We start from the raw sequence: 25,192 nt of genomic DNA, 5'->3' as shown, positions 1-25,192 counted from the left end.
TTTCAAGAAGCATGCAATAACATAACGCTGCCCAAATATTAGCATGTGGATAATAATTTTTTGTTTGTTTTTAAAATAGTAAGTGTAGTGGCTTGTCAGGTTTCTTTTCCCATATTTAGGGGTTTTAGCTGTGACCAGTTAATAGCGTAGCAGGTAATTAAGCATGCAACTTGTAACATCCAGTTCATCACCTCCTTTTTGTGCTAGTTCCTTTTCTTCAGTGAATGGTTAGTGTCTCCTTACCTGTTCTAGTGTGAGGTAAACAAATGTGATAAATAATTATTTTGAAATTTTAAAATTATTTTTTTAAATAATTGACAAATGCAAACAATGAACTTCTTGTTTGTTCTTTTTAAAAGGTTAAAAGATTCCAGTATGGCAACGTCTTTGGCTAGAGTCCTTGCTATTTGGACTAATTCAGCGCTGGCTGCCCTCGTTTCAGGCTCTCCAAATCTAAAAATCAAACTTAATGGGAACTCGGACATAATTGGGAAGCTGCTGGAATACATTTATACACACTGGGAACACCCTCTGGATGCTGTTAGACACCAAACCAAATTGATATTCAAGAATCTTCTTCAGATACACCGGAACACCATTACTGGCTGCAATGAAAGATCAGACCCATTCTTTGCAAGGCTGATGAAGCATTTACTAAGCTTGGAATGGCATGTAAAAGGGAAATACGCTTCTCTTGGCTGTCTTGTGGAGTGTGTGGGCACTGAAAATATACTACAGTTGGACAGAACAATTCCAGTACAAATCTTGGACGTGATGAATGATCAGTCTCTTGCTCCCTATGCTAGTGACCTTTTGGAAACCATGTTTACAAATCACAAAGCCCATTTTACTTTGAGTGTTCAAGAAAGCACCTGGATTGACCAGTGGCATGACATCTGGGTTTCTCCCCTTCTAGTAATACTGTGTGAAGGGAACCATGACCAAACTACTTACATAATAGATTACTATTTACCAAAATTGCTCAAATGCAGCCCTGATAGTCTGAGCTACATGATTAGAATTCTTCAGGCTTCTGCAGATGCTAATTTAGGTAAGAAAATAAGTATCATATTTGTAATTAGGATTTTAAAAAAAAATCTCTGAAATGTGATTCCTGATCTGTTGTTTTTAGAACTACTCTGGGAGAAAAACTCAAGATGGTTATTATTGCTGTTAGTATTTCAAGGTAGAATTCATAATAATCGTGTGTCTTTACGCCGTGAGCAAAATAATTAGTATTCTAACTGTGGGTGCTTTACTGTTCTCTTTACATACCAAGCTTTGCTACATATTAGTATTTTTCTCTATTTTTCTGTTCTGCTGTTATTTCTTACACAGCTGTGTCCAGTAACAGGGTTTTGCAAATTCTATTTTGCTGCAAATACATGGAGATGAGATTAATGATTCTCTTGCAGTTTTTGACATAATTTAGTGTAATTCTAAAATAAGGGCTTGTGGGACTTCACAAGGTCCTTTTTTCATATGACATGTTGAAGATGAAGCTTTTTGGGAACCAGGCGATTTAGAACTAGTCTAATCTATGACAGACACAGTCTTTTGGAGTTTATGGGGTAAAAAATAGATGGTGGGTAGGGGTCATGTGCTGGAAGTATTGGAAGCTTCTGACAAGCATCGCAATCAGTACGTTGTTTGTGTTAATCAAACTATAATTATTACTGTTTTTTTTCTTAGGCTCTCGCAATACTAGAGGAGCTCTTGGAGCATTAATGGCATGCCTAAGAACAGCCAGAGCTCACGGACACCTGGAACTTTCAAACATCATGAGCAATGGTCTAATATCCACTGAATGTATAAAACAGGGTCTAGTTCATCAGCACAATCAGGTAGAGGGACAACAGGGTTTTTGTGTCTTTAAATCAGAAGAATTGCTCTGATGCCAAACACTGTGTCAGCATTGTTTTAAAAGAAAGGCATCGTAACAACTGCCTGTAACTCTTTCGTGATCAGCATCTAAATATCTTTCAGGTTTGCATTGACGCTTTAGGTTTACTTTGTGAAACCCATCGTAGCACAGAAATTGTGTCTATGGAAGAAATGCAACTCATTCAATTTTTTATGATGTACAACTTGAACAACCAGTCTCCTTCAGTAAGGCAACAGATATGTTCTTTACTGAGAAAGGTAATTTCAAACTATAAACAATGTCTAATGTACCTATTATGTTAGTTATATGGCACTTTAAAAAAAAATTCTTCTGAGTATGTTATGGAGTTGGTCATCTGAAAGATTAGAAGCTCTAAGGCCAGGACTGTGTTCTGTGTATCACCCAGCTGAATGGTGATAAGTCCTTGCAGGCAAGGATGGCTTAAACAAAAAAAAAAAAGTGATAGGCACAGTAACTTGATCACGAATGGTAGCGAGTGTTGCTTAACCTGTCAGTGTATTCGTACTTTACCATAGCAAAGCAATGTGCCATAGAGTAAGTAATGAACCTTGTGTTAACTTTGTTGTGGACTAAAAGTGTGTTTACATAGACTTATCAGACCTCAGGCAAAATCACGTTCACTTGGTCAGCCTCAGCAACCTGACTTGGAAGACGAGGTAGACGAATATATTGAGGGAACAGCACGACATGTGGCTGTGCCGTTATAGTCTGCAGGGCATCAGTGTGTCAATGTTGTGGAAGTTGCCAAGGTCACATGTAGGTCATGGTGGAAGGATACGGATAAAATGAGGAAACCATGTATGTATAAAGAATGTTTTGGAAGATGTTAATGGCAAAAGAAAGCAGTGTGGAAGGAGAAAATAATTAATTTGAGAGGGGGAAAAAATGAGGGAATAGGTTTGGTGGAAACAAAAGAGAAGTCCATCTCTTTCCATTCTCCCTAGTACAGACTGGGGAATATGAGGTGGAAAAAATTGTGTCAGAGGGAGTGTAATAAGAAAGGAAATAATACTAGTGGGTGATAAAAGAGATGGGGAAGCACTGCTGAGGTGAGTCAGACTCTGTACGAGACACTGAAGCTATAAAAATTTTATGCATTAATTGAGGTGTTTTTTTTATAGAGGAACATGTGTTCCGCAGAAAATGGGGCGGTGGGAGGAGACTACCATGAATTTAAGGAGAAGATGAAAGTTGAAAGATGAAAGAAGGTGTTGGAGGTGCAGAGGGAGAGAAAAGTTTGGTCACAAGAGAAATGGGGAGCAAAAAACTTGGTTTGGGACTGGAGAGAGAAGGATCTGTTCTGTGTTATACTGTGTGCAAACTTTTTTAAAAATTGCAAGCAGTATGTTCTGGAAAATAAGCTGACCCCTTTTGCCATTTTAACTGTCAATGATTCTTGCCTTACCTATGTTTTGCTATTGTTTTAAAAGTTATTTTGTAGGATACAAGAAAGTTCCCAGGTACTTTATAAATTGGAGCAAAATAAAACCAAGCAAGGGTTACTTGAAGACTCAACTAAAAGGCATCCTTTGGGAATTTTGCAGCAATATAAAGTAAGTTAGACTGCTAGAGATAGAGATATAAGAGGTGGGATAGCATTTCTGAAAGATGGTTCGTTGTTCTTGAGAAGTAGTTAGGAAATAGTGCCGCACAGAAGGAAGATGCCTGTAAAGCAAAACGGTGCTGAGGACCCTGTCCAGTCTGTATGCGCTCACACAAGTTAATTTTTGCTAAATGTACAGTTGTCTCATGAACTGAGTGCCTATTAGCATTTGGAGGGTATCTTTAAGGTTAATTTTGTCCAAAATCAATAAAGGTTATTTTCTGGGGGATTGTTCCATGATGTGAACTGAAACAGCAGTAAATGGGGAATGACTGGAGATGTCCAAACTAAAATTTTCAGGTAAATGTCTTGTCAGCTGCTGGCAGTTTAGTAGCAAGTTTTAAGTGCTGTGTGTTACTTGGGCTTGAAAGAGTTCCGTTGAGCCTTTTTCTAGCCCTCCAGAATGATCAGTGAGAGAATGAATGACAGAACTTCAGCACGAAGAGGTCGTATGAAGGCTTCTTCTGTATTTGTCCTTTTTTACTATTTGAAGGCTCACGTATTCAGTTTCTTTGTGTTAAATTGTTTCTTGTCTTGAGTTCTGCTCTTCTTGTTCAACTAATTTTCAAAAGTGTGACACAGTGGCCATGTTTTTGTGGGCATGGGGAAGGGAAACTTTTTTAAAAAAAACCCAAACAATTGTCCAGCCTTCACTGTACTCTAGGAAACAAGAAATTTGTCAGTACTATGAAGGTAGACCTCCCATTCTTTCAAAATTAACTGTAATGTCATAAATTTTTGGGTAACCTGTGAATCAGAATATCCTGAATTCAGTTACTTAGACTTCTGTTTGTAGAGCAACAAGTAAACCGTCTTAAAATTTTTCTTGTGATTTTCAGGTTTTCATGTCATCTGTATGTGACAGACTTTTTGAGGTACTGTTCCCTGGCTCATCACACTCAACCAGATTTTCTGTGCTAACTATTTTAGGATCAATAGCAGAAATATTTTCTGTTCCAAAAGGTGAGAAGCCTGATTTTATAGGCTGTAGGAATGGGAGTTTATTGAAGAAGATTCTTTTATGCCAGCTAGTCAGTTTCAGTCAAAGTAAAATAATATTTTTAGTCCTTAATTTCTATGGCATTTCTTTTCTGGCTTTCATTTTACCTGAAGGAAGGATAGTAAGTTTTTTTGGAAAATAGAATATTGAAGTAAATGCAGATATTCATATCCAGTTGAATATCTTCCATAAATTGGGATTTTCTTGCATAGCCTGTTTTTTAGGAAGGTTTTTCAATTATTTTTGTTGTTATGAAGAAAACTTTTTGTACAAGATTCAATATATTTGATAACTTTATCCCCTTTTGCTGATCTAACATTTTGATAATATGTAATTTAAAACATAGAGACCATGAAAACTCTTGATTGAAAAGGCTTGCATATCCTCATGATACTGTTATACTAAATAAGGAACAGTTTAATTGGATGGTTTATGATGTGTGCTGCTGTTAGTTTAAATTTTCTTCACAATGTTATGACAACCCCAATTCAAGAAGTATTAGTTAGAGCCTTGGAGTATTGGTGGTATTGCTAAATCTTGTCTCTGGATCATAAGGCCAACATAAAAGTATGTTTTCAGTCTTAAATTGTAACTATTTTTTTTAAATAAATGAGACGTAAGATAAAAGTTCATTTTGAGAGGGAAGTAGAAATACCTTCTTGATAGGTTTTTTTCTCAAAACCCCTGATAAATCAAGAACACATTAATTTTATTATTATGAGTTGCTCTTGTTTTTGTTTTGTTTTTTTTTTTTAATACTTGTATTTAGGGTTGTTTATAACATCAGCTTGAGGATTTCAGAAGCCTAACATTACTTCTGTAAAGCAGATTTAGCTGCTGTTGTGTTCTGTGCTTGAACGTGGTGCACTTGTTTACATCTTAAAATTTCTGGCTTCTTTACAGAATTAGGTCAGTCGCCAGAAGTCATGACTCCTTTAAATCTAAGTTAAAAGCAAAAATTTGTAATGGCTTCCATTTTAGGGGATTATTCCTATGACAAAAAGAACCCTGAAAACCAAGCCTCAAAATACATTGAAGTTTTAAACCTCTTTTGAGAGGAATTATTTTCTAATAGTACATACTTCCAGAAAAATAATTTTTAAGCAAAGGTAAAATAAAGGTTCTTTTCAATGCTGAATTTAATGTGAATAAATGGGATTCTGTTTTTGGCAGTAAGTTATTTTCTGTATTACTGAGGCTATTTTTTTTTGATATGGTAACCTTTTATTTTTCCCCCAACAATAAACATGGCATTTTAAGACCTATTAAGAGAAGTAGTATTAAAATAATGCTTTAGCTGAAATTTTATATTAAAGCTTCTTTTAGTATAGCTAAGCAAAATGTGAATACAGTGCTTGTTCTGGAAAAAATTACAGCAAAACTATGTAAGGCATTGATTTCTTTGAACAGGCCAGGCACAAGTTTTTCAGTTGGATCAGGAGATTGATTCTACTCGTGTCCGAACTTTGATCCAGTGTTTTGCCAGTACTTTTGAGGAAGTGAAAGCTCTGGCATTTGGGCTTTTGATGAAACTGCGTGACGTTGCATTTAATTTACAGGTATGTAATTAAAAATAGTTTAATCTTTCACGAAATAACTCTGTTTAACGTTCTATATTTTACCAGGTACTTGGGTTAGGTACAAAGCATAATTTCTGAAAATAAGTCGGTCCAAGCTGCCTGCAGTAGTGTTCATCGCTAGCATCTTCTATGTATTTTCACATTGCTTCTGCGCTTACCTAAGGAGGCTTGTTGCACTAATGGATGAAGGAGTTTGGGAAGTTCATTGGGTATGACTGTAAACTGTCAAAGCAGTTTTAATGCAAGCTCCTTCCTTAGCTGTGACTTCACTTTGTAAAGGATTGAGGCATTTTGACTTGGTTACTCTTGTATGTTAAGAAATTCAGCTCTGTGTTTCTTTTCCTTTCTGATCAGTCTCAGATTTCATTATCTGATTGTGTTTTTTGATTTCTCCCAAAGTTTGCCCTTTGACTTGGTAACGGATTTTTCTGCTTATTAATTCATTAAAAGTTACTTTTGAATTCATAAGTACTGGAGAACAAATACTGTTTCCTGATAAACTGTGTTTCTCTGTGGTGGCTGTTAGCAGATAAAACAGTATTTTGGAAAAAAAAAAAAACCAAGCCAAACAAAAAACCCCCAACAAACCCAAACCCATTATCCTGTGAAGTGCAGTGTATTTGAATACTGCTTTGTAAATGACTGTCCCCATCCTCAAGTATGTATGTAATAATATCTTTGCTAAATACATACACATGCATGTTTTGAGTGTAAGGTGATCAGTTCACAATATAGACTACTCTTATGAAATATGTACCAGCAAACTTACTGCAAAGCATGTTCTTAGGTTCCAGGGTGGTAGGTAGCTTAATTAAATCAATATGGAAGACTAATAAAATGAGCAATATTGGTTTTTTTCCAGGATTCTGAAAGCGTAGATCTCCTATTCCAAGCAGCAGTGGATCTTAGCACAAGTACCAAGCCATACGATTGTGTCACTGCTTCATATTTGTTGAACTTTTTAGTATATCATAAAGGGCTACAGCATATTTGTTTACGAAGATGGGTTAAGCATAACCCTCAGATTGATGAAAACACATCAGTAAGTACAGTGGAGAAGAACACTTTAGCGGGTAAGCTTTTGGGGAAATGAATCCCCATGTTTTTTTACTTATTTGAAACCTTACTGCTTTTCCTTAATGCTTTTGGTAGGAGGCACAGTGAGTAAGAGATGCTTCTTTCTAGTAGGATTTTAAGTGTATTTTGTTTTGCTGTTAAGTAGTCAGGTGCCTCAGTAAGATCTTACTCCAGTCCTGTTTGTGTTGAGGCTAAGGAATGTTCTTAGATGATGGCTTTTATTATTTGGATCAGAGGGAAAGTGACATCGAGGGCTGGGTAGCTAGCCTGATGAAGCTGTGCACATAAAGTGCAGGAAAGGTACCCGTGCTTTCTCTGAGAGCTCGCTCACCCTGAGCAAGGCAGCTGTAGCTGGTCTGTGTCATGTTCCAGTACCTGATGTTTGCAGTGCTGCCCCTTGGAACCATTTTTCTGAGTGGTTTGCAGTCCTGCGCATACATTTCTGCAGTAATGAGGCTTTGTTCACATGTGGAATATTTTTCTTTGGTTTAGTGCATCTGGATGAAAGCTGAGAGGCTTTAGATCTGGTAGACCTGGCAAATTCATTAAACAGAGTTGCCCCACATTTTGTAATTTGCAATAAGAATAAAATCTTTAAATTCATTATTTGTAATAAAGCAATGGATGTAATTTGTAGTAAACTCACTATTGGACACTTTTTTGTGCCATTATTGACTTTTCTACAGATGCCTATTAATAATTTCTTCATATGCAGGGAAATCCTGATTTTGAGACATGGTTGTGGTTGACATAAATAAAGCAAATGCATGGATAACCTCATGTCTTATTGTTATAGAAATCTCCTGTTGTTAGTTATCCATAGTTCATTATTTGGGTCTGTAATTCATTTCGATTCTGACATTGATATGCCACATGGTACAAATAAAACAGGTGCATGCATCCTTGAAAATTGGGCAGGTTCTTTAGTGGCTAACTTAAGATTCAAATATTTGACTGTAAACTACTGATCTTTAATATTCTGCTGAACTGTTTGTTGTATAAACGTGGCTCTAAGGGTGAAGTCTGACTTTCAGTATGTGGTAGGTAACCTCTCTTGACTTCATGAGCTGTGGGGATTGTCCCTGGGTATAGGATCTGGGCTGTGCTGTTTGATTCGGATAGACAGACTAAATTGATTATAGCAAATATTGCTTCAGTCCAGGTAACTGAAAATCAACATTTACCATTTTATTTGAATGTCAGAAGAGTGAAAAGTGTAAACAGCTAAATTGCTGTGGATTTTCCATTCAATTTTTGTGTGAACAGGCTTAATTCCTGTTTCTTTAAAGCAGATTTGTTTCTTGGAAAACACAATGTATGTATGTATAATGCAAATCTATACTTTTTAAAATTTTAGTTCTCAAGCTTTTGTTGGTGAATGTTGAAGAAGAAATATTTCAAGCTAAGAAGTCTTTGCTTCAAGCAGCAGCATCATTCCCAATGTACGGGAGAGTGCATTGTATAACTGGGGCTTTGCAGCAATTGCCTTTTAAGTAAGTAAAGCATACTGCTCAATAGTAAGTCGTAAATCCATACTTCAGCACAGTGGAGGAGCTGCTCAGAAAAACATAAAAGCAAACAGTGTTATGAAATCCAGTACCTGTGGCTTTTAGAACTCTTACTGGCTGCTGCACTGTTTAGCTCGCTGTTGGATACTTCCTTTGTATGCGTTAAACTTAGTCTTAGGACTTCTCAAACTGTATCCTATTTAGAGTTTTCATAAATACTGTTGAGGAAGTGTTTGTAATTTTTGTTCTTTGTTTTGAATATAAAATTATTTTTAATCCATGTTGTGTTGTTTTTTTGTTTGTGGTTTCTTTTTGGTTTTGTTTTTTAAGTAACTTGACATTGGTACCTGAATGGAAGGAAATGGTGGCCAGGCTCATTCTGATGTCATACAAACTTTCTGCTGTAGTATCACCAGTAGTGCAGAGCTCATCACCAGAGGGTCTTATTCCAATGGATAGTGATTCAGGTAAACAAACAAATAAACAAAACCCCAAAAGAATTCTGTTAAAATCTGGAGCTCCTGAAATTCTGTTCGTCCTATAGCGAGTCAGAACTTAGAGCTATCATCCTTCCCTTTCAATTTCTCATTTGATGTCATAATCTTAAGCCACTCTTTCAACTTCTGATAGAGGTTGTCTTGACTTCTGCACTAAATAATAAAATAAATTTGCAGACTGTTGCATCTGTTTCAAAACTGATGACTGTAAAGGCCAGTTTTCTTTCTTCCTTAATCCTCATGATCACCATAGTTTTGTACTTCGTTTTTTTTTAGTTCTAATAGCTTTCTTCTGTACCCACATATCCAAAATCAATTACATTTTTATAAAGAACTGGAAGTAAAAACCAAAACTATCTTAAATATTCTTTTTGTTTAATGTGTAGAAAGTGCAGGTCGTCTGCAGATGATTCTGCATGAGATACAACCACAGGACACGAATGATTATTTCCTGCAAGCGAAAATTTTGCAGGAACACTGCAAAGTAGAGTCTGAAAAGCTAGCTGACCACAGGCCAATGGAAAATATTTGCACAGAAATGAGAGGTAAATCCAATACTGTATTAGTAATTAAATCAAGATATTCTTTATAGAGTAGGCATCTTACATGGGTGATCAAAATTGGAAGTTACTTGCTCTGTATAATGTTTCACTTCTTCAATAAATCTGTCAGAAGCTAGTTATTCACGGGCATGGTTTTAAAGACTAATTCACTGTGTTTCTGGAAGATTGTGATTAATCTCTCTTAGAGCACAAGTGAAAATGAGTTGTTTTGATATTGGCCTAGACTATTGCCTTAACTGCACAGGCCAGGGAATCTTTAACACCTTCTCTATGAAGCAACGCTTTTAATGCATTTCTTGTTGAAAGGTGTTAGTGTGATTCCCCTCTCCAGTGTACACAAGACTAGCGGGAAATATGTTCATGCAGTAAAACTTGTTGTATGAAATTCCATAAGCAGAAGTTTCTGTATGGAAAGATACCTGTGGTAAAATGTTAGATAGTATTTGTCTACTTTAATGAATGGCAGCTCTGAAATCAAGCCTGACAGTGATAAAGAAATTGTAAACTTTGGCCTATTTAGTGTATGCCAGCATAAATTTATATCTGTACATTTTTAATAGTTTATGCAATCATTTAAAATCTTAAATATTTAAGATTTTTCCTCACGTGTTCCCCCCCGTGTTTAAAGTAGTTTTGGTCGGGCCGTGTGTTTTATTTCATAAAAAGAAGCCTGTAAATAACTTGAAGTGGCGCAGTTGGCCACCAGATGGGGCTGTTGCATTAAAAACTTCATGCCGTTGCCTGGTCTCTTCCCATGGGGGCACCTGGGTTAAAAACCAAGTCACATACAGGGAGTGATGGATTGATGATTGACGTGGAGTTTGTTGCAGCCTGGCTCCAAAGACGTAGGTGTTTGTATAGTTCAGTGTGCAGGTGAATATGAATTGTGACCAAAAGACCTCAACTCTTCAAAATAGCAGCTTCCTGGTTAAATGGTATACTGCTGCCTTTTCCAGGCAGAATGAAGTACAGTGAGTGTTCAGGAGTGGAAGCAGTTAGGGTCTGCAGAACTGAATTATCTTCTGGGTTAACAAGATTAGATTTTTTTCATGTTTAATTGCATTTTGTAAGATGATCAGACTGAATGAAACTTAAATTACAAGTCTGTGTCTGAGAACCTTGAGTTGCACTATTACATTTGTTGATTTTTATTTTTAAGGTAAAGAAAGACAAACATGTGATGTCACAGCCCAAATGGTTCTTGTATGTTGCTGGAGAAGCATGAAGGAAGTATCTCTGCTTTTAGGGACACTGTGTAAACTTCTGCCGTCGCAGGCTGCACCTGAACCTTCAGATGGGCTGATTACTGTAGAACAGGTAGGAAAGTAATTATTGTTATAAAACCTTCACTTTCTGGCAGGGAGGGAAGGCAATTTCCAGAACACTTTTTTCTTAAATCTATGTTCTGTATGGGATAAGTATTTTTTTAATTGCCATGTTCTTGTGGCTTTCTTGTTTTATTATGCTTCATTAACAGCCTATTTTTGATAAAGTGATATGTAGAAAGCATAACTATAGTAGTAACAGATAAGTGGAAGAATTATACATAGCTAACAAATTCAAGGAATATTGATTCTAATTGTATTGGGTTATTTATAAGATGTATGCTGCATTCAGGGATACCAATGTGCCCCTCCCTATGCATATATGTATTGGTATGTATTAGGCATTAATAGAGTTGCTAAAAATCTTCTAAACTGACTTATATTCAAAATGTCTTCTGTTTCATTTTGAACCCTGCATGTTGGGATTTTGGTTAAAACTCTTCATTAATTGAACTTCATTATCAATAATTCTGAAAGTCAAACATGCTGACTAGTCATAGTCTTGTACTGTGTAGGAGAATGAATTACAAATAATTTGTATGTAATGTGACTCTCTTTTCCTCCAATTTTTTTTATTTACGAGATCAGAAATGTTAATATGCCATCTGGGTCTCTTGTAGAATGTTGAGTGCAGTGTTTACAAGAAATTAGATTACCACAGGCATTTATTTGGGAAATACTTTGTGTTTATTAAATTTCTGTTTTTAATTGATGACCTTTTCATTTCCATATGGTTTCAACAAAACCAGTCTCTACATGGAAGATTGAAATATGCAAGGCATACTACTTTTAAACCTCTCTTTCTTTCCAACAGAAAACATTTATTTAGTTTTGCCTTAGGTGTTAGAACTTTCTGTCATAAAATAAATAATTGTATAATGTACTGCAGATTTTATTTCGTATGTTATCTAATGTTATGATGCCATGGAAATAGTGTTAGTGTCTTTATTCTTGCATTGTCTCTAGCCTTCACATTTTCATCTGGTTAACAGCTGTGCTTGTATTGTTGCAGAAGTCTGGAGGGTAGATGAGAGAGAGAACAGATACTTGTTTCCACCATTATGTTCCTTAATCTGCTCCAAGTCAGAAAGGAATTGGTATCTTAGAATGAGTCAGCTCTAGCTGTAGCATCCCTGTCTTTATTTAGAAAGCAGGCATTACTAGTTGCTCTTTCAGAAATGCTACATTATCAAGCAATGTACCTTGTTTTCCTATAGATGTCCATTACAGTCTGTGCTCCTGATGTCATCCTGTAAAACAGAATGTCTGTGTTCTAATTTGAAGAATGCTAATTGATGAGAAGTCAGTTTGAAATCCTGATTTTCCTCAGGCTTGTAAGGAAATACACAAGGAAATACAATTTGGCTGAATGTATAACAAATATGTTAGGAAAAAAACATGGGCATTTCCTCTGCACTTTTTGTAGCTTCCATTATCCTATTGTGTACACCAAAAAAAAAAAAAAGAAAAAAGGAAAAGGAGGGGATTTCTATATAAATGACTAGAAATGTCAATACCAGAACTGCTGTGGCTTCAGACTTTTCTTGAACACTTTTCAGTGTTGAGAAGTAAGAGAATTGGATTTTGGTATCTTGTGCATGTAGAACTTTCCCTTAAAACTGCACGCACTCTTTCTTTCTTCTGAAAGTATTAGAAGAGTTTTAGGAATACAGTGGAGAAAAACTCAAGGGAAGCCTTGATCTTATTTCCTTGAGTCAGGGCTAAGTAATTGTTGAGAAAAATCTGGTGGCACCACGTGGCCATTCTGTGTCATCCTGTTGCAAAGCCTTCCTCATCTTGTACTTTGCTTCATGTCTAGGTCAGTAACTGTTAAATTGTATGTAATGGGATCAGCGTTACTGTCACTGTTTATTCACACAAAATACATAGTATTGAATTTGCATGTAGTCATTTGATTATTTTTGCCCTCTTTTTTAATTGAGTATGCAAATTAAAAGACGATGTCTTTTGGTGCTGGTCCACATTAAGAAATGGCACAACAGAACTGTGCTCAGTAGGCATTGGTGTTAGCCAGCTCCTTGTGGCGCTAATTCTTGATTCCTCTTTGTAGCTGTTAACACTGTCAGTTTTGGTGTGTACCTGTGTAGGTGAACTTGGCAGAAAGGGCAGCTCTTGTTTGATACTGGTGTTTTGGTTTTTTTGTTACTACAAGTTGGAGCATATCAAATTTGCACTTTTCATGTCTTTTGAGTAAGAGATTGGGTTTGCATGGCATTTGAGTGCCGCTGTGTGCACTGACTGTAACATCTTCAGCCCCTTGGTGTGGAAATGTGTCTATAGAGGGGTCTCAAAATACTGCGTTTGAATTGACAGTCTGCAAAGCCGAAGTCATTTTGTGATGGCTCCTTTGCCTTTAAAAATAGACATAGGAAGTGCCTAGTATACCTGGAGAAATCTCTCTGTTCAAATATATGTTCTACCTTTTGTTCTCCATCTGACCCTTAAAATCCAGAGATGGCAGGCTCAAAGCTTTGCCTGTTAAGACAATACAAACAGTATCATAGCCTAGTAACCACCATGTAATCAACAAAATGATACCTAATGAAGGCTATGTGTTGATTTTGACATATGATCTGCAAACCATGAGACAATGCTCCAAGCCTGGAAGAACTCTGAGCTCTTCCTCAAACTCCTGTTTATCTCTCCTGTGAAGTTTCAGGATGATTTTGGGAGATCTGCTTGCCAGAAATGGGTACCAAAGTGAAAGGAAATAGGCAGCAGAAGTAGTAAAGACTTCAGTACAGTCGCGATGCCAGGGGTGCCGCTTGTGTTAACCCAATAGTCACAGAGCTGATCTGAGGCCTTCTGTTGGAACACTGAAGAACACAGAAGACTTTCAAGTACTTAAAACCCTCAGTAAGGTCCTTGAATGCATCCAGAGGAGGGCAACAAAGCTGGTGAAAGGGCTGGAAGGAATGTCCTCTGAGGAGCGGCTGAGGACTTTGGGCTTGTCTAGGTTGGAGAAAAGGAGGCTGAGGGACAACCACATTGTTCTCTACAGCTTCCTGAAGAGGGGAAGTGGAGAGGGAGGTGTGGATCTCTCATCCCTGGGATCCAGTGATAGTACGAGTAGGAATGATTCAAAGCTGTACGGGGGGTGGACATTAGGAAGCATTTCTTTACCGAGAGGGTGGTCAAACACTGGAACAGGCTTCCTAGAGAGGTGGTGGTTGCCCCAAGCCTGGCAGTGTTTAAGAGGCATTTGGACAATGCCCTTAATAACATGCTTTAGCTTTTGGTCAGCCCTGAGTTGGTCAGACAGTTGGACTAGATGATCATTGTAGGTCCCTTCCAATTGAAATATTCTACTGTACTCTAGTACTTGTTACTTGTGCCACTGGTGCAAAACTGTGGCCCCCATTGCTGCTTTGGAGTTTGTTCTCTTCAATGAACAATTTAAAACAAAGCAAAACCCCAAACCCACCAAAAAACAATGTCTCCCCTGTTCTTAATGTAATCAGTCTATCTCCACTTGAGTTCAGTATGGTTGCCAATAGTTCACTGGCTACTAGTTGTTTCTGTGAGATGCTTTTGCAGTCCTTTATGGGTTAAAGCCATTCTCTCCTAATGGTTTGAAAAATACCCTCTAGAATGTCTCACCCTACTTAAGTGAAATCTTATTGCCAGGAAAATAAGATATGAAGCACAAATGTACCAACTGCTTCTCAGAGCACTTTTGGAATCTCTTATACAGAATTTGTGCCTTGAATACTGAGATTCCCAGTCTCAACAGCAAGCATAGCCCTGTAAATTGTTGATTGTTGCATTAGTAAGACTCATCTGTCGTACTCCAGGTTTTTGACTAAGATGATAAAATGTATTTAAGATATTTGCGCTCCAAATTTGAAAATTTTAACTGGAACTGGGGTGTTATTTCCTGTGCATGCAAAGTTGGTAGAGTCACCTTTTCTTACAGTTGCTGGGGATCTTCATGATGTTGTAGAGAATGTGAGTTCCTTTACCTGTTCTCCACCCTGACATACGAAGTACTGGTTTTAGGACACAGGGAATCTGGACACTTATGGATGGCATGATGCTGTTAGATAAGAATCTATACTTACATACTTGCCTCAGGATCAGTCCTATGTTATCTGTGAGAACTGAGTTGTGGAAGTGCATTTTCTTCAAACTCTAGACTATGAGTGGAAATTAATATATCAGAGTTCAATTTGTAGTAAGCTTCTAGTCAATGTGGCTGTTGCAAAATGCTCAGAAATATAAATAGTAAAGTTGAAAGATATGTGACACCCCCCCCCCCACCCACCCCCCCACCCCCACCCCCCCCAAAAAAAAAAATCCGCATGAATTATTCTAAAAATGTAAGGGTGGTGGTGGAACAGGACGGTAATTTGATTTGCATGTGTAGGGTTTTCTTGGTTTGGTTTTGTTTACACACCTGGAGAGTTGGTCTGTCTGTGGGTGAGTTCCTTCTGAAAAAAGGGCCCTTACTCCAGCTTTTGGGCTAGAAAGCTGAAATCCTGGAGGTACATAAACTAGCTTAAAATCCACTCAGAGAAATTCTCAACTGTTTTAGCTCATATATCTCCAGTTATTTTTTTGTTTCATATTGGGTGGGTTTTAGCTGCAGGGAATAAGAAGTATACTTAGTCTTTTTATTTTTTTTTAAATTGTATTATTACAATCTCATTGCTTGGGTAATATGAATTACTTAACATTGGGGTGGAAAATCGTATAGCTAGACATGAATTAACTTCTCTGACATCTTAATTACCTGTCAGACTACTAAAGTATGTTATTTTATAAATAACAATAAACAGGATTCTGTTAGAAAGTTAACAGTATTTTAAGCTTGGTTTTATATAAAAGGTTTGAAGAGTGTTTTGTGGAAGAACTCTTGGGAAGTATTCCTGAAGAAAATTTTGCATCATAAAATTGAGCATGTGCTATGTGTTGTAAACAAATTATATTGGAAGTAGGGGGGAAAAAAGCGTATCTCTTTGTAGAATGAGGTTGTGTGGAATTGTAAGCTTCCAAACAGCTTTAAAAACTTGGTATCTTGGTAGAGCTCTAGAAATTAACTATAGATGAAAGCTTAGTTACAGCATTTAGCTTTTTCAGACTTCTAAATATAGCTCTCATTACTACATACATACAAATCTTGTTTTATTTTAAAATTGTTTCTAGTAGTCAAAGGCAATTACACAGAATCCTAGAACCCTAAAAATAGCTGAGGTAGGTTTGTTTCCCTTTGGCACAATTTTTGAAGTTTGAAATTAATCTTTCTCAGATATTTTTGTAGATGTTTGTTTCTGCTGTTGTGATTTAGTAGATATTTTCTTTGGCATTTTATGTAAGAGTGAAGGCTATCAAGAAGGATTCTAAGTTTGTTTCCTCTGAAAATCAGGGTTGTCCCTTTCTTTTCTTAAAATCTATGTTCCTCTTGGACAAATAGCTAATTTTATGTTTCTTTGGCCTTTTTTTTAATTGACATAGTACAATCCCTTTAACCTGAAAAATTGAGTATAATATTTTATGATAGGACTTATAGTTGCTTTTTGCTTTTGCCAGTGGCCTTTCCAACCACGGGAAGGATTGTTGCTTTTAATTACATTAGTATCTTGCATACGGAAATGATTTGTCTATATATAATTTCAAATAGCTTTTTTTTCTTTTTTAGGTTAAAAGTATTGGGGACTACTTTAAACATCATCTGCTGCAATCGAGGCACAGGGGTGCATTTGAATTGGCATACGCTGGCTTTGTGCAACTCACAGAAATGCTTTCCAGGTAGATGGGCAACTTAATATGTTTTTAATGTAATAGTTTTACCAAATGTGGCATCAATCCTGAAACTGGCTGTGCAGGCAGATACTTGATTTCATGTGGATTTTATTCGAGTTTAGTGTAGGCATGATTATGACATTAGTTACATGATGTCTGTGACTTGGACTGTGATACTTATGGTTAGAGATGGTGCTTAGGAGTTGAAAGATGATACAGACATTTAATGCTTGCTGCATTTTTCTCCATTTCTGGCATGTTAGTTTGCTGAAAGCTCTCAAAAGCTCTTGGGAAAAGTAGGAGTGTAGAATTCTTTCCCTCTACCCCCCCTTCACCAGTTCTTTATGAAAATGAATGCCAGACTTTTTGTTTCAGCCAGGATGTTTTCCTGGAAACTTCTATAACTTGTCATTGAGTTGTGTATTCTGGTATCTGGAAGACTACCTGGCAGCACATCACAAGATGTGATATGCAATCTTTCTAATTTTTTTCCCCTTTCCCCTTGTAACTTTATACTTTCCTAGAAGATCTAAATAAGCAGAATTGTCCTGAGGTCTGGGCAAGAGTGCTGGAATTCCCATTACATGCTTAGTTACCTATTTCAAGTGTTCATAATGTTTCTTTGTGATTTATAGTGATTATATCCAGTTTTTAATAAGACAAATCAAAATCTCTACTGACTTTGTGGGTTTTGGTGGGGTTTTTGTAATGTAGTTTTTTGGAAAGACCAGACAAATTTCAGTTTGAAGTATACGTATTTTCACAGCAGTGCCATGTTAAGTAACCAACGTTCCCCTTTTGCCCCATGTGGGCCAGTTTGAGGCACTGATCTGTTTCTTGTTTATGCTGAGTGGTGCAGCAGAATGAAAAGGAATAGTTTTGTTTGTTTTGTTTGGCTCTTTTTTTTTTTTTTTTAAAGTAAAAATAAATCTGGTGATGGAAACAGTTTTGGTGGTTTTAGTAGAGACCAGCTGCCTGACCAGGTTCGCTGTGTTGTCCCCTCAGACAGTTTTCTCAACAGAACTGAGGGGTTGGTCTCTGGTACGGGATGTCAGTGGGGTAGCTGCATGTAGGTACCAGCTCTGCTATAGAAATTTGACACATTATGGCCTTTGTTCTGTATGCCAGTGAGATGTTAAACTGTAAGCCACAGTTCTGTTGGTGATGTCTCTGTAGAAGGTATGTTATGTCCTTTCATTTGCTAGCAATCTGAAGCATTTTAAATTGGTCTGAGTAGTTTGCTGAGAGCTCACACAACCTTGCTTTACACTTGATGATTTACTGGAAGAGGAAGAGAAACTGATCTATGACACTGTTCTTGCTTATCTTTTTGCCTATCTATATACATTATATACACTTGTGTAAATGTTGTGTTCTTTTTCTGTACTGAGAAAGCTTGGTTCAGGTAGTTTTAAGGTGATGTATCAGATGATTGCTCGGTGGCACCCTTTGTGCTGGCTTCTTACTGATTTCCCTGCTGGCCTAGATCTTTTCTGTTTTCAGTGCTGACAGTATTGAGAGAGCAGTTCCTACAGTGACTGAGAAAAAGCTTGCCAAGATGAGTGGCTGCAAACATATTATCATGGACAACAATTAAGGTGTTCCCACTTTTCTGGGCAGCTTTCTAGAGAAGTGGTTATATTGTCACATCAATTAGTGAATCTAATTTGAATGGGCTATGGAGCAGACATTTTATACTTTAGATTTTTCCAAGTCAAGTACAGAACGTTGTTCTGCTGTCTGCTACATACTTCTGGCTGTTGTTTGTAGATACTTTAGCAGACTAAGCACTATTTCATTCAGTCTCCTGAACTGGATGTTGCACTTCCAATAGTAAGTTTTGGGGTTTTTTTTAGTTTAAAAAAAAGGCAACTCCCACTCCAACAGCAAAATCCTTCGTTCTTTTCATTGCTTCTCTTGCAGACCTCTGACATCATAACTTAAGACTTTCTGTATCATTATCTAAACTTAGTTTTGTATGTGAAACTTGCTTTTTTCCACAGGCAGAAACAACTTCAGATAACAAAATACTAATAAATGAAGGCACTGGTGGTCTTTTGAGACATACAGTGGCAAATTAAAATGTGCTGTGCCAATAGCTAGTATTTTCATGTCAGGTAGTATTTCTTTGAGCGTTCATTAAATTAATGTAGTACTGCAAATAAAGTAAGCTGTTAACAGTATAGAATGCATAGAACCAATTGTTGAATATTGAAGGATGTTATCCCTAGGTATGTTGTATATGACTATAAATGTGATGATGTAAAAAAAATTTCATGGTTAAGTTGTACAACCTACTTTAGTTTCAAAGGATTTATTCCTCCATCAGATTGAAGAGAGTCTGGCCATCAGAGTAATACTGTTTAAAATTAAACAAAAAAAAAATCCCAATGACCTTTTACTACCACCAGCCCTTTTGAGAGGAGAAAGGAGGTGATCCAAGCAGGTACAGCCCCACTAGTCTGATCTCAGTCAATGTGCAGGACTGTCTAGAACAAACTTTGCAGGAAGGCAAACTAAAAAGCAGGAAATACTAGAAAACATATAAAACATGCTGTCAGTTTATAGTGGACTCTCTATATGGCAGACTAGCTGATTTTCTTTGATTTTCAGTTTTTTAATTTCTTTTAAAATCTGAGGCAAATAGGATAAAGTAAATCTACCCGGACTTTAAAGAAGTTCCTGATATGTTTGTTCCTTCTTCTCCCTTTTTCTGCCATTGTGTTTAATGGAGCACAGACCACTTAAGAGCAGTTTTATATTATGTAGTAAAATGAAGAGCCAAGCTCAAGAGAGCTCTGCTTCTCTGGAAGCAATTAAAACATTAAGCAGTATGTATGTAACACACACAAAAAAACGTGCTTATATTTAAGTACTTTTCCGTTTCTGAATTAACAGTTCTCCAAACCAGTTTTTTTTGATGATGCATACTGCTTAGTATTTTTAAAGTTAAAGTATTTCAAGTAGAGCAAGTATTCCTTAGGGAACAGCCAGTTTACAAGAACCAGTGAACAGCTCTGTGGAAACATACTTGTTTCCATGAAAGAAGAGATTTGTCAGGAAGCATGGGCCTCAAGGCTAATATTTTTATTTAAAATGAAGGAGAAAGGAGGCTGATACCATAATAGCCAATGACTCTGGTTGGTACTCCTGGGATGTGAGTAGTATCTTGGGGCTCTTCTGCAGAATGGGCGCATTAAGACTTTTGGTGAATGCAGTCGCCCTGCAGGTCTGTTGAGTGTCCCAGAGTCTTTCCATTTACCCTGCTGCAGCTGTGGGGCTTTACTCTGCAGGTAAAGCCAAACTGGCCTGCCTCTCTCCAAAGCTGCCAGGCACGCGGACAGTCTTGAAGCATGTGTACTGGAATCTATGCTAATTTACTGCTGCACCCACAAATACTGGAGGTGCTTATAGTAATTGACAGCTTAAATGTGAAAATCTTTGAACTAAATTAATGCTGAGCTGTTGAATTAAAAATGCGCATTGTTGGAACAGAATTGAACTCAAGACCTACAGAAGCATCCTTCACACTTTAATTCATACTTTAAGACCCAGTGAAAAATCTGTCACTAAGACTGTGCCAAATCCTTTTCCCATGCTTTTATGAAAGATGCCAGTTGAATATGGTCCTTCACTTTTATAGTAAAACATTTTCTTAAAAATATATGCTGGAATATTTATCATCTAAGCTCGCTTTTAGCTATACAACTCTTAAATACCAGTCATTATAATGGTGTTCAGGCCTGTCTGAGTTAGTGGTGGAAAAAAAATCTTTCCTGCGTGGAGACTTCCTAGGAACCTGATGAAATACAATTGCTGTCCTGACATTTGGATGTAAATTGCTGAGTCTGCTTTAAGTATGGAAGTTACCATTCTTCCTTTTCCCTGTTTGTATTCCTTCTGGGGGCGTAATGCTCTCTTTGTCATGCCTGCTTAATATTGTCTGTGGCTGCACCTTCAGAAAACCGTACTGTAGCAAAATGAGCAATGTTCATATCAATGAAATAACATGTTGTTTTTTTTTAAATATTTTCCTGTCATAGGTCCTGAGAAATTACAGATGCTCGTTTGGTCCAATAATATGGTAGCTAGGGAAGGTACCTGGAAGCCTCTGGGCATCTGTTTTAAACTTGAATCTCCTGTAATCCTTATAAATACCCAAACAATTTCTCTGTTCCAAATGGTGTTTTGCTTTTATTTTATTTAGTGAAGCTTTTCTGAAAGATCAAGTAGAACATAAAAGATTTCTGGAAATCTCAAAATCATGACATTGCATAGCTACGGCTGTAGTGCTTTGCTTCACTAAAGTTGCAGAATGCAAGGGGAAGGCTTGGGAAGAACTATGTCATAGAGCACAGTGTGTTTATTCATGAATAACATATTTTGAATATTTTTAAATGTTCAAATTGGAACTTAAATTAAACTTAGTAAACACTATTTTATGTATATGTAACAAGTTAGGACCATATCTTACAGTTTTCTGGAAAACTGTTACAACAAGCAAGAACCCTGCTTTGAATTTACAAATGTTTAATCCAGTATCAGTGGAAATTACTCATCTGTGCCTTGTCAGTGTCTGATCTTTTGTAATATTTCTGTTGTGGAACTGGGAGTAGACCCTCCTAATCCTTTGCAGTAAACTCTGCTTCTGACTCATTGTGTTGCTCTGAAGTGACTGTAACTCTCTGCCTTCCAGGCCCCTACGATCTGCTAGGAAGACTTCTTGTAAAATTCAAAAACCATTGGTGGACTTCCTAGTGAAATTTACTAGAATTGTCGCTAAATTGTCAGCAAAAGTGTAATCACAGATGTGAAGGAAAGAGTCTAAAAGGGAGAGAAATAAACTAGGGGGAAAAACCCCTGTTCTTACGTATTGTTACGCTTGTAGGCTTGGGAAATACATTATATAATGAAGTAGAAGACACAACGTTAAGGTGCTGCTCAGTTCAAAGATGTGTTGATTTTTAACTCTGTTCATATTTCCGGGCCCCCTGCCCCCTATTTGCGAGCTTGGTGAAAGAGAGACATAGGCGTAATGGTATTGTCTCTCTGAAATGTTGAGGCCACCCAAGGTTCTCTCTGCTCTGCTTTACTGCTAGAGAAACCTCAAAACAGCACCTTTCTCAATGCACCTATATAATTTGGAAAATTTTGCTTTATTTAGAGCAGATAATATGAAAAGGAGGATGCAAGTGGAAGGCCTTCGTAGTTTTGGAGGAGTTGTTCTTAAAAGTAGACATTTTCTAGGGTGCCTTATACCTTGAATAGTAATCTGTTTCTGAGCCTAGTTTCTTGTCTCCTCATTGTCTGAGAAGTGCCGGGGTGGTACACAGTCTAGCTTTATAGAGAATAGGAATTGCATTACTTATGTGAAAAAGACTAATACTACAGTCTCTTGAGAGAGAATAAATGGTGAAAGAAAACCCCCTTTTCCCCAGATAGGGACTGATTACAGCTCTTGGAAACACTGAATTCTGGATATATCCATGTAGAAAATGCTTCTGGTCATGTGAAGTTTGTCACAAACCACTGATATCCAGGAAGGCCAAATCCGAGATCGACCTTTTGTTCTTAACACACCATTAATTTTGGATGGGAGAAAATACAGCCATATAAGTTAGGGACAGGGATTTAGTTTTAACTTTGGATTGCCAGGCTTTTTGTACTCATTGATACTGACTACAGAAGGGGTTTTGGGCATGTATGAAATTGTTATAACCGGCAGACGGACAGACAGAAATTTGTGGAAAACCACTTACTGTACTGCATCCTAAGTAATTTTTGTATCAAGTTACTTTGTTATAATTTAATTATCAACACTATTTGTTTGATCTGGTAAAAATAATTACTATTTCATTCTGGAAAATGACATTTGAGCTTAAGACCACCATTTTTACATTGTAAAGCTTCATTATTCTTAAAATTAAAGGGCCACCTGCTTCTTAAGACAATATTCTCCTTGCCAGACCATAAGGAGATGGAGCTGCCAAATTTAAGGGAGTAGTCTTCTCCATCCCAAAGTCAATAGTCTCTAATGTTTCTAACTTTAAAGCAATAACTCTTTCACCTTAACAAAAAAAAGTGCCTTGGTGGATGACTAAACAAGGTAGAATTACTTGTGGCAAGATCAAAGCAATACAGTTTTAAGGGAGTCTGAAGTTTATTGGCTCTCAGTATATTTCTTCTCTTTCTACTACTACTGAAAGGGGAACACCCCCTCAGTTTACTTAAGAATAAAATATTCAGTATGCTACATATCAACTTTTAAATATTTTCTTAATGCTTTACTTTGTCTTCTGCACCACAGCAGAGGCAAATGTGTCTCATGGGACATTTGCTTTAACACTAAGATAATGTACTGAAGAGAGATGAGCACTGTTCTTTGCATGACTAAACTAAGACATTTAAATTTTGCTTAGCTAGGCAGGTAAGACGAGTCACAGATGTGATCGGAAGTAGTAGCTTTTGCAGTACGTCTTGACGTGGATAAAAAGAACTACGAAGTAGAGTCTAGCTGCAGAGACCCACCGAGGACATCCATGAGAATGTTTTGTGTGGTCTCAACCCTAGAACTGTATTCTCCATGTGTACTGAAAAGCAGGCAAAGGAACACGTCCTGAAAGTAAGCAGGGGAAGCTAATTATCAGCAAGAGAAAAAGTCAAAGAAAAGAGAACTCGCTGTTAGTTTCCAGATTAATTTGATTGCTTCTGTCCCAGGCTTGGGGCGGGAAGTGCCTTCTGTGGTTCTGTGATTCTTTTATGCTGTGATATGAGGTGACATACCCCTTGTGAAGCCATGTTTCTCCTGTGTTCTAGACTGATGGTTCACATGCTGGCTGTTGTTTTGAAGAGATGCTACCCTTAAAAATGGATGGGGAGAAGGCCTGGCAGCAGTGTAGGAAACCTGTGGTGGAAATCCCAAGGGAATTACTGAAGAGTGAGAAGGGTGCTGTGTCTTCTGCTGACCTGTCTGGCACCTCCTCTGACCTCTGTTTTCTGCATTAGTAATTTTCTGTTTATTTTGTAAAAGAAGAAAAGGAGGGTTTCACTAGAGATTAAAGCCTCATTTGTTTTTCAGTATCAGGTTTTTAGCCTACCTAAATTCTTGCTTTAATAAGAGGATGATAAAGGAGAGAGCAGATGTAGACCTTCTATTAGATTTTGGTTTTCACATCAGTACCTGCTGCCTTTTAGCTTTTCTTTTAAATTCTTTATTTCAGTTATTTAGGTAGAAAACTTGATTGTAGTCTTGCTGTAAGGTCTTACTACTTAATCATTAATTTAATTATAGTTTATATTTTTAGGTAAGGCAAGTCCTGCATGGTTGAGGTAATTGCAGTTGTATTGCCCACAATGATTACTTCTTTTTTCTACTCTGAATCACGTGTCAAACCAGTGCGACAGGTTTTAATAACAACGTCCTGCTAATAGAAATTTTCGTAACAATGAATGATCCTTTTTGGAATATTGACATAAGATTAATGAGCTGGTCTTGCACACTGAATATGGTGTATTTCATTGAACTGATCAGCACCAACAATTGAAGTAGGCTTGAGTTCTCCTTGTCCTTGGAAGTCCTTTGCTTTCAGGCAAAGCTGAGTTTTATAACTGCAGAAGAGGAGTACTTGATGATAGGAGAGCAACTTAGGTGCTTTACCAAAAGTTTGACTGATACAGTATTTTAAAAAGATCAGTACATCTTGTTTTTCACTCCTCCTAACGCTCCAAGATTTGCAGGGGTATTTACGTAATATGTACTTACTGTGAGGGGCTTCAGTTTTGTATGGTTATATATGTTAGTTAATGTAAGGGTCACGCATCAGCTACTGTGTGACAACAGACATATGAATTTGTGAACTGTCACTTCCTTCAGTGACTGATGTGCATATATCTTTTTTTTTTTCTTCTCCAGAACAGGATAATAGTTCCTGGCAGAAGAGAACAGTTGCGGTGCTGAAGCACAAAATCCTGTTTTCTGTTCAGTGAAATATCTTTTCCTAGTGACACTTAATAAGTAGTGTTAATATAATTTGTACCAACATTAGAAAAACTGTACAGTTCCTTTTTTAATTTCTATCTTTTTTTGTTAAAAAAAAAAAAAGAAATCTGTGTATATGCTTGGAGATGTTCACGTCGAATGAGAAATATTTCTTAGGGTCACTAAATGCTTTCTTTGAATCTGTCCTAGTTTCTTATGTATTTGTGTCATGTTTCTTATGTATTTGTTTCACGTAGATGTAACAGTGAGAGTCTGCGCAAGATGCCAGAGCAGTGGCTAAGCTGTGTGTTGGAAGAAATCAAATCTTGTGATCCTTCATCTACGCTATGTGCGACCAGACGTAGTGCGGGAATTCCATTCTACATACAGGT

General features: G+C 37.1%; 1 protein-coding gene across 6 annotated transcripts in view; it reads left to right on the top strand.

Annotated features, from left to right (window-relative positions):
• Positions 1–25,192, top strand: part of THADA (THADA armadillo repeat containing) — a 165,271-nt gene that overhangs the window by 8,398 nt on the left and 131,681 nt on the right. For 5 of the 6 annotated variants that reach the window (XR_012659875.1, XM_075089031.1, XM_075089029.1 and 2 more), the window contains exons 11-23: positions 360–1,051; positions 1,693–1,844; positions 1,987–2,142; positions 3,337–3,459; positions 4,349–4,472; positions 5,920–6,068; positions 6,952–7,162; positions 8,524–8,659; positions 9,005–9,141; positions 9,558–9,716; positions 10,894–11,051; positions 16,719–16,828; positions 25,058–25,190. Coding sequence is in view for 5 of the 6 variants with exons in the window: in XM_075089031.1 (XP_074945132.1) it covers positions 360–1,051; positions 1,693–1,844; positions 1,987–2,142; positions 3,337–3,459; positions 4,349–4,472; positions 5,920–6,068; positions 6,952–7,162; positions 8,524–8,659; positions 9,005–9,141; positions 9,558–9,716; positions 10,894–11,051; positions 16,719–16,828; positions 25,058–25,190 (2,440 nt within the window). In the remaining variant the exon portion in view is untranslated. Of the gene's footprint in view, positions 1–359; positions 1,052–1,692; positions 1,845–1,986; positions 2,143–3,336; positions 3,460–4,348; positions 4,473–5,919; positions 6,069–6,951; positions 7,163–8,523; positions 8,664–9,004; positions 9,142–9,557; positions 9,717–10,893; positions 11,052–16,718; positions 16,829–25,057; positions 25,191–25,192 lie in introns of those variants that run through there. The other variant, XM_075089034.1, reaches the window with a different exon arrangement.

This window comes from Phalacrocorax aristotelis, chromosome 3, assembly GCF_949628215.1.
Source record: "Phalacrocorax aristotelis chromosome 3, bGulAri2.1, whole genome shotgun sequence".
NCBI lineage: Eukaryota > Metazoa > Chordata > Aves > Suliformes > Phalacrocoracidae > Phalacrocorax > Phalacrocorax aristotelis.
Note: the sequence above shows the minus strand (reverse complement) of the source record. Positions and strands in the feature narration are given on the sequence as shown.